At 52.7% G+C, this 12,316-nt stretch overlaps 1 protein-coding gene across 2 annotated transcripts in view; it reads right to left on the reverse strand.

Annotated features, from left to right (window-relative positions):
• FAM107A (family with sequence similarity 107 member A) overlaps positions 1 to 12,316 on the reverse strand; it is a 30,681-nt gene that overhangs the window by 13,080 nt on the left and 5,285 nt on the right. The window contains exon 2 of one of the 2 annotated variants that reach the window (XM_076346527.1): positions 4,239 to 4,302. In XM_076346527.1, coding sequence (XP_076202642.1) covers positions 4,239 to 4,302 — 64 coding nt within the window. Of the gene's footprint in view, positions 1 to 2,772; positions 3,325 to 4,238; positions 4,303 to 12,316 lie in introns of those variants that run through there. The other variant, XM_076346528.1, reaches the window with a different exon arrangement.

The raw sequence follows: 12,316 nt of genomic DNA on the forward strand, positions 1-12,316 counted from the left end.
TCATGGGGGGAACCTTCCCTTTTCTGGGCTACGTCCCCCGATGGCATCCAGTCTCTGGGGAGCCCTCCTTTCCCCAAGATGAGGGTACCATCCCTCACACATCTCCTCCTCAGGAAGGCTGAGAAGAGTAAACCTGTCCTCACACCCTGGAAGGGTTTGCACGTGCTGGTGGAGGTGCATGGGATCTTTAAACTAGCCTCAGTTCCTTTTAAGCACTGGTACACGCACACTTCTACCTGTTAACCAGAAGTTAACTTTTTTTTCATTTTAGAGTATGAACTTTCAGCCAATGCATTTCCACTGTCTGAAGTGGAGCTGGAGTTTGGCCCTACAGCTTTTCCCATGAGAGTGTAATGGCAGAAGAGGTCATGCTGTATGTTAAGTCCTACAAAGAATTAAGCTGAAAGTTTGTCTTTTGTTTTGGATTCTTGAAGTCATGGCATTTTCTAATTTGCATGATTTTCCTAACATTAATTAATTGTATTTTAGAAACGCAGAATAGCTGGGGTTGGCATCATGGGCAGGGAAACAACTGCATGTTGGTCTCCATGAGCCCCAAAGCTTTGCATGGTGAGAGCAGTTTTCAGGCGTGTGATTGAGTTGGGGAGGATCTGCTGCCAGGAGGACGAGCAAAGCTAGGCACTTGCTTTTGAAAGCCACTTTTTGCGTGGTCGGTATGTTCAGGGCAGAGCAAGGCACCCAGGTGCTGGCTTTAGTGGGTGAGATGCGAGTGCTGCCCCATGCGGAGGTGAGGCTTTGGGCTCTCAGTGACTGGAAGCCCATTGGCAAGGAAGTATCTGCAGCTGAACCCACAAAATGCACCTTAACACCCCAACTAATCTGCATGTGGCTGTTATGCAGCCGAGCCTGGAACAAAAAACCTGTTGTTTCTTCACATTAGCTTAATGACTGTTGTGGCTTACTGCCCTGGTGATGGATGATGACGATGTTAATGATGATGATGATGATGATAATAATAATAATGATAATAATTATAATGGTAATAATATGGCGAGCCCAAAGATTGGCAGATGCTAAGTGTTACCCTCCCTGGGCAAGATGGTACCAGCTCCCATCCTCACTGTGATTTTCCTCTCCTCTGGTTCCTGCCGTGCCAGCAGCTCGGGAGCATCTCATACCGATGGACCTGGCATGCTCCCCCTTGCTTGTCACCAGGTGACCACATCACTGATAAATGATACGCGTGCTCCGGAAAGGAGGCAAAGAGCCTTTGTCTGCTTTTAATCTATAGTTTTAAATAATTAAGCAAGGCTAATTCTGGTATTCATAATGCAATAGGGTGAATGTAACTCGATGTGGCCGCCGTGGGAAGCGGTTCCCAGCTATCAGGTGGCTGTCTTGGGGCAGCAGGCACGCACGCCCCGGGTCCTCTCGCCTTCGCTCAGCCCTGACGTTCAGGAATAAACCCCACGAGGTTGCGGGGTCGGAAAGGGAAAGAAAACTCTAATGGAAATGTAAACAGGGCAGGGGGGCATGGCTCTGTGGCTCCCGGCCCTGCTGCCACACATCACTGTTCCTGCCTCTGCCTCTCCGCTGGGCACATGCTGGGGATGGGACTGCGTACCAGTACAGCCTGAGCTCCCCACCAGAATAGCCAGTGCTCCTCACAAGTACAGCCAGTGCTCTCTCCTCTAGTACAGCCAGTGCTCCCCACCAGTACTGCCAGTGTTCTCCCACCAGCATAGCCAGCTTCCCCAGTTCAGCCAGTGCCCCCAGTCCTGCCTACCCTTGCTGAGTGCTGTGCCAGCACTGCAGCCCGTGGGGTTGGGGTCCCCCATTTACACCAGCACTGCACCCACATAAGGGGGGCACAGAGCAGGCACTGGGCACAGCCCGGGCTGCTCACACGCCACCAGCTGCAATCACCCCCAAATGTAAAGGACCCCCGATGTCACCCCTGTCACCCTCTGAGCTTTGCACTCATGCGCGTGTATTTGGAAGAGAGAAATCCCAGCAGGTTTGGGGCTAGCTGAGCTGTCTGGTGTGTAGGTTACCGGTACCCTGTTTTGTGTTGGCTAATGACAGAAATGCTTGTACAGTCAGGCAGCAGCAAGCTCCCCTCTGCCTGCAGGCAGGCAGGATTGGGTGTGCTGGTTAGTAATTTCATTTAATTACCTTGGACTGTGATAAGCAAAGATAACAAGGCTGGGATCCCACTCTGTTAGCAATCACCAAGGGATGTCAGCCCCGTGCCTTTTGCAAGTGGCATGTGGAGTGGCTTGTTTAGTTTTGTTAAGCAGTGACAGATGCTTAGCAGTCTTTCTTGATAATCGCAAACTTACTTTTAATATCTCATCAAATATTTGCTCTGTGCATTTGCCTGCCTATGATAGAGAAACACATCAATCATTAATGAATGTTTTAAGGTAGCTCAAAGGCATTTTGTTGAATACAGGGAAAATCCTCCCACGTTGATTTGTAGGGGTTGTATGAGCAAGTGCCCCCTGTCCAGCCCAATGCCTCTCCAAGAAGGTTTGAATTGCAAGCATGGGTTTGCTTGGGGAATTTCTTGTGGGATACGGGTCCATTTTGAAAGGCAGAAGCAGAAGGGCAGCTTCTCAACCAGCTACTGAAGTATTAAAGTAACATGATATCTCAAATAAAATTTAAAACAGGGTCCAAAGTCACCTGTGCATAAATACGTATGCAGTGCAGACTAATCCCACAGGGGCTCAGCAGCCCGTCCCTGCAGAGGGGAGCTGGCAGAGACACGGGGACCCCCAGGGGCGGCTCGGGGGGCCCTGGGCTTACCTGATTTCCGCAGTGTGGCCCTGGGGAGACCGGGAGGCAGGTGCTGCCCTGTGGCCCACGACATGGGGCTGCGGGGGCTGAGGCTGCTGCTTCTGCCCGGCTGTGCTCACGCCTGTCTGACTTTTTGGCCGTGTCCGACGAAGCTGCCTGGCTCCTGCCAGGTCTCTCCAGCGGGAGCAGGGACGGAGGGTCACGTGGAGGTGGCCGCTGCACTGGTGCTCCCTCCCTGCTGCTCTCGCCACCCCACGGGGACCTCACCGAGGGCTGGAGCTCAGCTGGCAGCAGCCGGTGGCCTTGCCTGCTCCTCGGTGCCGGTTCCTGAAAACTTGCTCCCTTTGCTCTTCGTTGCTGGATGATGTTTTCCCAGGATGGAGGAATGAGCTAATTGTTTTTTCCCCCCCCAGAGCAAACAGCTCTGTGCGTGCCCAGGCACCCGAGCAGCCCACTCAGCACAGCCGCTGCTGCCGGCGGAGAGGTCGTGTCCCTGCTCCACAGAGGACGATTTCTCCTAAGCGTGCCTTAACCACGCTCCCGGAGAAATCAGATCGCCCCAGAGGAAGCCGCACGCCCACGCTCTTTAGCAACCACTGCAACAGCCAAGCCCGGCACCAGGGCAACCGCTCGAGTTATCGTGATTATTCCCCGACGTTGCAACACCCTGTTATCTACTAACTGCTGCACGGTCCAGGAGGAGCAGCTGCTGCACCCTGTGGGTAAGGGCTGCGGGAGGGAGAAGCAGCCCCTGCATGGGGACCATGGGCATCCTGGTGGCACCAGGGCTGTGTGATGCCACTGCATCGCTGCCCCAGGCTCCCGCTGCCCTGGGTCTCATCCTGCTGAGATGCAGCCCCTGCCTGGATTGGGCCCCTTGTCCCCATCCTTGCTGTGGCTGGAGGTACTATGTCAGCCATCCCTGAATTGCCACAGCCTGGGAAACCAGAGGCTGCAAAGCTGAAGGAGGAGAAGGAGTTAAACCACTCCAGCAACTCCTTTGGCTCTTAGATGGGCGCTGTGGTCTGACTCTGCCTGGGTCACCCCATGGGAGCCTGCAGATGCTCAGCATTTCAGTCCCAGGAGGTGGGCAGGGATGGGGTGAAACTGTTTCCTCCCAGAGGAAGGAGATAAGGGAAGCCCGGGGGCACCACCAAGGTGCAGGTACAAGCCGCATTCCCACACCCCTGCACCCATGGATGCATGCACCGGCACGGCCACCTCCTGGCCTGATGCTCCTGGCTCTGTGAAGGACTAGAGAAAGGGGCCAGGCTGCTGTGGGCACGGGGGTGCTTATTCACTTATTTTCACTTCTCCACATTTCGATCTTCTCCATGTCCCAGCATTTTTGCCCCCATCCCAGCCATGCTTTCCAACCAAGGGCTCAGCAGCGCTGGGTGTGAACAGAAGCCCCAGCCTCTCCCAGTTCACCTCGCAAAGCCCTCCGTGGGGCAGCATGGGCTGCTGGCACTCACCAGAGCTGCCACTCCCAGGCTTCCCGCTTCCACTCGGACACTTGGGCTGAAGGGAATATTCTTTCTGGAAGAAAAGACAAGAGAGAAATGGGAAAGGACTGTACAGGTATTGCTCTGTTACAGGAGATGAAACGTAGGAGGAGTTGCCAGTCATTTGCTACTAGAGACTTAAAAAAATTATTATTTTTTTTAACCTCCTGACCAGGAGCTGTTAAATTTAATTGACGTGGAGGATCAGATGCAGGAGACGAGAGGCAGGCTAGTCTGCATTCCCCTGTATGTGGTGTGCAGTATGTGCGTACGTGTGCTTGCATGAGCATGGTCAGCCCATCCCAACAAGCCGTGGGTTAGACACAGGCAGGGTTTTGAAGATCCCACACAGCTTTTGCCCCTAGACCAAGGCTGTGGCGGAGGAGAGGGCTTTAAATGGGGAGGTTGTGCAGTTTGTCTGCTCAAACTGCAACCTGCCTTGCAGCCCACATGTGCCCCATGAGGTTTTTGTGGCCGTGCAGGTTCCCCTCACATCGCCCATTGCCCCGTAGCCTGGCTGCTCATTGCACACTCCAAAAACTATTTGGCTCAATTTCGAAATGAAAAAGGGATGGATGCACATCTGCACTACACCCCTTGGGTCGCCTTTGAACAGGCTAAAGCTCAACACCTGGTGTTGAGCTTTGGGTCTGTGAGTTCACTGGGGATGCGTCAAAGGGGGAAAAGAGCATCAATTTAAACCTGCTTTGAGCTCCCAAGTAAGTGTGGTTATGGCTGGTAGATGCGGGAATGGAAAAGGGTTGTGATCCATCAACACCTGCTTTCGACTGAGTAAAACAAATTGGAAAAAGGCAAGCTAAATTTTCTGGACATACTTCTGTCTGGTACGCCCTAGTGCCTGACCAGCTGCACATCTGGGCGCCTCTCTGCAGGGAAGTGGGTTTGTGGGGTGCTTAGGACCTCCTGTCCTGAACCAAAGAACTTTTCATGGAAAAGCTGTTTTTCTAGGACCTCCTTGCACAACAGTTCTCTTTGCTATCTAAATTAGTAAGCAATCTCACCCTGTGCTCCTGAGTCTTTGGGATTAACAAAAAGCCTTTGTATCCCCCCTGTAGCTCCCTGAAGGTTACTGTGTGAAGGCGGTTGATTGCTGGCTGATATTTTTCTGGAGTGGCTCCTGCAGACAAGGAGTTGCGTCATTCACCAACTGCCCCCGTGTTTGTTATGAAGTGGCTTCGTGTCCCAGGAGAAGGTGACATGGGGACCTCATCCCAGCATCACTCGCTGTGGTTCCTGTGCCCCTCATGGCCCCGTGTTGCTGTGAATGCTGTGGGGGTTTTGCAGGCGGGGGTCTTGTTTGGAGGTGTCACCCTCAGAGGAGCGAGCCCAGGGGAGTCCTCATGCCAGGAGCTGGCAGAAGAGCCGGGCGGCTCTGGCACGGTTCCGGCACGGCTCCAGCACAGCTCTCCGGCATGTGTGGCCACAGAGGGCTCATTTCTTGGGACTTGGTCTCTGCCGTGCTGAGGAAGTGACGTGGTTTTTTCATTCAACGTGCACGTAAAGAGAAAATAATGCTGTGCTGAATGTGCACCCGGAGTGTCACTGATGGGTGGCTGTACGGTTAATTAATGAATGCTGGGAAGAGGAAGATGCTCTGGGGGAGCCCACAGCCGTATCCTCATTACTGGAGCTGTATATTAGATTAACTTTTAGCTGCTGAGTAACTTTGCTAGTGATGCTGGCTGTCATTTGTCTAGGCAATTGCTGCGGCACCAGGAGCTTTCTTGTGTGGACACGTCTCCTGTGTATTAAAAAACCCCAGACATGCCACGTGAGTACCCAACACAAATACTGGCTTTTCCATGGTTGTGTAATGCAGCCAGCCCGACATGAATGCAATGACAGTGAGATAACGCCACTGCCGAGAGAGGCTTGCTGTCTGCCTGGCTGCAGCGCCGAGGAGCCTTGATGCAAGCTGTGAATTACAGAGCAGACAGCTCCGCCTGGCCCTGCCTGCCTGTATCTTTATTAAATCTCCACTCTCAGCACAGGGTTGGGAGTGCAGCATCGTTGCCAGTCGTGCCCGGGCTCCCGATCTGCAGACAAAAGTCTGGCCCCGCTGAAGTCACCCGTGGCTGGGACTTGAAGGCAGACAGTGTTTCACCTCCTGTTGCAGGGAGGTCTTGGAGGCTGGTTAAACATTTCCTCCACTGGGTTAATGCTAGGCGTTGGCTGAGGTGCTGCCTGCAATGGCGGGGACCGGCTGAGCAGCCCAGCCCTCCCTCCTGCTCTGTGTGCCCCGGCTGCAGCACAAACTTCATGCAATCCCGCTACAACCTAAGAAGTCGTGCTGGTTGCACCATGGCGGTGACCTTGGCGGTGGCAAAGCCAAGGACAGGGGATGTGTAGGCTGGTCAGAGCTCTGCCTGTTCCCTGATACCCCGTCACCTCCATGGCATGGGGTGGCTGGAAACACACTCCTGCTAATCTCCACTCGAGCCATTAGTGTGTTTGCAGAGCAGGACGGCTTCTCACACCTGCCCAGCTCACAGGAGGGAGTTAATGATTGCCCAGATGGTAGAGACTTTTGCCTGCTCCCCATGGGACAAAGCAGGGACGGGACTCTGTCCCCGACCCAGCTGGGCATGGGGACAGGTGCTCCAGGAGTCAGAGGGCTTTGTTTGTCACAGTGAGGGCACGGACGGGGAGGGTGTATTGCAGTAAATGTGTGGAAAATGCCTGCTATTTCCCAAAACCTCCTATTTCCATGTGAAAATCACTTCTGTGATTTGTGCAGTGTGACTGCATCTTGCCAGGAGTAAGAAGAAGTAGTAATAAAATCTGGCATCGGACGATAACACTATGCCCCTCTGCAGGTGAGCAGGACAGATGCAAGTGGGGCAGGCGGATGAAGGAGGAGCTGCCCCAAGCCCGGCAGGTGCTTCCATTGGCAGCAGCAGCAACCAGCCCGCAGCGGCCCTGGCCAGGGAATTTCTCCAGCAAGAGAAGGAGGATCCTGGAAACACTGCTGATGGGAGCAGGTACCACTTCCAACCCACAGGCCAGCTCCTGCCTGGGATCCCCAGCCTGCTTCGACCATGTCAGTGAGGACACCTACTACGTGAGCTGGAATTAGCCTGGCTATTAAGTGAGGTTAAATGCAACAAAGCAATATAAAGTATAAATAGTAAGTAGTCTCACATTGTACTTTTACTGTTCTATGTTACTCCCAAACATCCTAATATCCTAAACATCATAATATCCCAGCAGGACCGTTCCTGGCCCTGACTCCGATGCACAGCAAAGAGCTCCTGCAGCAAATGTCTGGAGGTGTGGGCTGCTTTGAACCACTGGCTCTAAGCAAGCATCCTCCTTCATGGCTCACTGCTCGGGGAGTGCAATGCTCCTACCGCAGCTTAAAGCCAGCCTCCCTGTATAAACCATTAATCAGTGTTACTTATCCTACATGTGGGTACTCTAATATTTACTTGCAGCAAAATTGATAGCTGGTAATTTTGGACCATGTTTGTGCTTTGATGAAAGCAGTTAGGGACATGAGCTGTCAGCGTGGTCAGAGCGTGAGCCATGGAAAGGGCGGGGAGGACGGCTTCAGGCAGGTTCAGATCAATACAGGTGCTGTTAAGGTGCAGTATCATAGCATCTATATTGCACTATAGCCAAAGCCTGAGCTAATAAATTAGGCAAGAAATTACTGCAATCAGACCACGGTGATAAAGAGGTATTAAAGTGGGCAAAATGCCACCCAGGCTGAGAACTGATGTGAATCTCCCGCAGACCTGGTTTTGGGAGGAAGGCACCATTAGCAGGGTTGGAAGTTACCCAACCTATTTGGGATTAGATGGGCTCAGAGGAAGGTACTTCGTCCATAAGTTGCTGTAGCAGCTGCTGACATTGGTGTTTGGTGAATGAACACATCCATTGATTAAAATAGTCTTATTGCTTAACCCAGAGGCTTTGAAAGGAGTTGTCATGACCTGGAACAAGGCATTAATGGTTGGCAGATCGAAGCCAGCATTTCTATGTGTGGTGAAGTCACAAAACATGTGATTTAGAGGTTAGCCAAATTGTACTCTGCCACTGCTTTCAATTAGCCCCAAATACCCTCTTGCTGCTCCCGGTGCTCTGTACGAAAACGTATCTTACATGCTCCTGGATGCTGAGATACCAAGTTGTTGCCTAAATCTCCTGTGATATTGCTGAATTCTGGTCTATCTGTGCTCATTTGCAGCAGCTGGGACTGATCCAGAGACCTCAGTGAAATCATCCACTGGAAGAAACTTTTGAGGATTAGTAAGACTTTTTCCCATCTGTGATGTCAATGCACAAAAATCTGTCAGCTCAATTGTTCTGCTGCGAAATCTTGCCATGTGAAGTGTTGAGGCTTATTTGATTCAGCAAGCTGGTGCACATGTTTGCTGAGATGACACCATTTTTTTTGTTAAGGAGAAACACCGAGAAAATCAGCAACATGCCCCAACGCCTAATATCGCTGCTAATTCCCCGCTGGCCTTGGCCAGAGGAAGTGCTGCAGTTTGGATGAATTTCCAAAGTTTCTTGAGGGCTAGGAAAGGCAGTATAACAACACTCTCCCTCCAGAACTGGCAGACTGGGCTGCTGCCTTCCCAGCAGCTGTCACGACATAGCTGCTATCAGGGCTGTTGTGAGAAACTGCGGGTTCCTCTCTTTTGCAGGGGCAGAGCGATGCTGGGCTCGGGAGGGTTACTCCCCAGCAGGGAGCTTGACCGTGCACATTCCTCTGCTCCCAGCTCATTATGGGACACTGTTATTTTGGCAGGTTTTGCAATCGGGACTGGCAGGCACCCAGGAGTCGGTGTCCAGGCACATCCCAGCGCTCCTGAGCCAGCAGCTATGAAATCTGCTGCCGCGACGCTGCCCTTGTCATGAGAAGGGGTCTCAGCAGGGTCTCTGAGCCACCACGGCATCCAGTGCGTGCTCCAGCCCAGTGCCCAACCCCATCACTCCCCATCCCGGGCTGCCCGTGCTCTGCTGCCCTTGTCCAGCCCTCCATACACACCTGCCCGGGTGTTTTTCAAGCGAAGCTGTGAGCTTGTATTACTCCTGGTCCCTGGCCACAACCATAGCTAATTTCACTATTGTATTGCAAAGGACTCTAAGAAATATCAAGTTATTGGTGTAACATTTCATTACCAGTCTTTTGACCTCTACAAGTTTGCAGCATTTCTTGGGCTAAAGTGGAACTGAGGGTGGATGCTTGTGGCCACTCACACGAGGGCAACCAGCATCCTCGGGGATTTTTTTGACAACAACAATTTGTAAATTTAGGCTTGCAGAAGGAGGCTGGGCTCTTGGTCTGGATATGGGGCCAGGCTCACGTTACTGCCGCTCCCGCGCCGCTCTCGGGGAGCACCAGCCAGGTGGCCACTTTGCTGCCTAGTCGAGTGGAAAATTGCAAATGCTTCAAATAATGCTTGGTGTTATTTTATTCATAAAGAAAACACAATTTGACACAGATGAGTGCTGCACTGACCTCTGCCTGTCTTTGTCACCAATGCCACTCCCCTCCCAAATCCTCATGGCAGGGCTGGCCCCAGAAGGCAAGCACAACCCTCCTGCGGCCATGAAAGCTGGCAAATCGAGTCCAATTTCACAGACTGCCCAGAAAAAAGTGCAAAAAAAGCTAAAGCAGGGAAGCAGCAGCATGGGAAGGGGAGGTTGCTGGAGCTGCCAGCCCTGGGGCAGGGACCCCTGCCGAACTCTGTGCTGAAGCTGAGCAAATGCTGCTCGCTGGCTGCATGGGGCCCTGCAGCTGGGGGGATGGAATGCGATGCGCCAGACCTCAGCTGAAAATTTCCTGCAGATTAATGAGAGTGATCAGTGACAGGGCTCAGCCCTGCGGCAGCCGGTGCGCAAGACTCATTTGTCAGCATTCAAGCTGACTGTGAAGCCCGACATCCCGCTGTGAAGGGCATGGGGAGGCTCTCAGCAGCTCCCCAGCAGAAACCGGAGCAGCGCATGCATTCATTGGTGTGGTGCCAATGGACCTACTGTTCTCCCTTGATCTTAAGGAAATCCTCGCCTGCAGTTCAGTGCTTTTTAATCTGGTCCCTTGCAATGTGCAGGACACATAACGCCGCTGCATGCCACGACAAAGCCAAATTCTCGCCCTGCTATCTGTTGGCAATACCTGCATCGCCCACCTCAATGTTGTTAGCAGCAGTTAAGCTGTTGCTATGGATAAATCATTTTTTACCTGTCTCAGGAGCTTATTTTTGCCCTGTGCTGGAGGTGTGGTACCACCGATGATGTGAAAGACTGCTCCACTATTTCTGGGGATGCTGCTGACTGCACTGGAAGAGCATCAGTCACTGGCACAAAAGGGCTCCAGCAGTTTCGGAGTGAATTGCTGTCATGCTGCAGAGAGACCATTAAGACACTCTGAAGTGCCTTGAAGAATGGCATTTTGCAAAAAACAGAGGCTTATGCCACATGAATAATAGGGACAATATTTATTTCTGGCACTGTGCCATGCTGTCCTAGAGCCACCAGGCTGCAGTGGCATTATTACTCCATTTCACAACTAGGGACTATATGTTAGGGGACAAGGGTAGTGCTGCCATCAGAAATCCGCTCTTCTGACACCACCTTGTTGTGCTCTTTACCTCACTAGGGTCACTAGAATTGGTCCTTAGCTTGGAAAAAGGTGGTTTGTGAAAAATAAGGGCAGAAATGCCCCGGCGGCCCCAGGCTCTGCTGGTAGCAGGCTGGCAAGGCAGAGCAGGGTGGTCTATTCCCTGCGGGCAGCGTGTGCCAGCAGCAGCTGGCTGGGTCCTGTGCAGGGGGGACCCCAAAGCGAAGGGGTCAAAAGGGAGGAGGTTTGGCTGTCATCAGGAATGAGATGCCACCCGTCAGGCTGCCCGCCACCACAGGCTGCAAATGGAGGAGGCAGCGGAGGAAGAGGTGAAGCGTCCCTGTTATCGCAGGGTTCATGAGGAGGCAGCAGGCGCCACTCGAACAAGCTCCCCAGGAGCAGAGCGAAGCAGTGAAGCAGTGAAGCCTTTAATTGCTTTAATCCATTTTTATTTGAGCACCGCTGAGCCATCCCAGACCTGGCAGCTGCTTTATTTCCCATGCAGTGGGACCAGACTCCTGGTCTCCCCATGAGTGAATCATGTACCTGCCTTCAGTCTGAGCCCTCTTCCATGGCTCCCTTGCAGCCCCGGATGCTGCAGGCAGCATTCGCCAGTGCCGGCCAGCCTCTGCCCTTCCTCCGGAGGGGCTGGCAGCATGCTCCTCTGCGTCCTGCCCAGCACCTTCAACCACGGGTCAAACCCTTGTATCACAGCTTCTCATGCACGGACTGGTGAGACATGCTTAGTCGCCTTACAGGCACGGGGGCTGCATGTCCTGTGTTTATGTGTGCACCCCTATGCTGCTTCAGTGCAAAGTCAGCTGTCTAGGGAGCCGGTACGGGTGTCATGGGAGCTGGTTTTGCACTGTGATGAAGGGTGCAGCACATAGTTGCACATAGCTGCAGAAGCAGCAGTGCAGGCTGGGAAAGGCAGAGCCTTAAACTGAGACAGCCGGGTGCAAATTAGTTGCCTGCCTGCACTGAGCCCATATAAGCCATCTCAGGACCAAAATGTCAGCCTCTCTGGAGGCAGGGAGGGGGTTATGGTAGGTGTTGGAGCTGGTTTACCTGTGCTGTCTGCGTACTTGGGATGAAGAGGTAAGAAATAAAGCTGTGATCTCTTTCCAGGAGCTGGAGCAACCCACTGTAATGAGCTTGGCTTCTGAGGGTTGGGATGCTACAGCATTTTATTTTACTTTCTTTTAAACCTACAAAAGCTGGAGCAGTGTCTCTGTTTAATCAGAGTCCCCAGATATCACCACCTGTGAGACTTTAAAGGGCTGAAGAAGAAGAAGGGAAGAAGAGGCAGGATAAAATCACCTTAGAGGGCTTCTGTGGATGTTTTGGCCCAGCTCTGGCCCAGCTCTCCCACTCTGGGCTGTGCTATGTCAGACAGAAGAGAGGACTTACAGGTGTTTGCCGTCTCATGAGCCTGAGCTGTTATTTTCTCTCTGTG

Source organism: Aptenodytes patagonicus, chromosome 8, assembly GCF_965638725.1.
Source record: "Aptenodytes patagonicus chromosome 8, bAptPat1.pri.cur, whole genome shotgun sequence".
Lineage (NCBI taxonomy): Eukaryota > Metazoa > Chordata > Aves > Sphenisciformes > Spheniscidae > Aptenodytes > Aptenodytes patagonicus.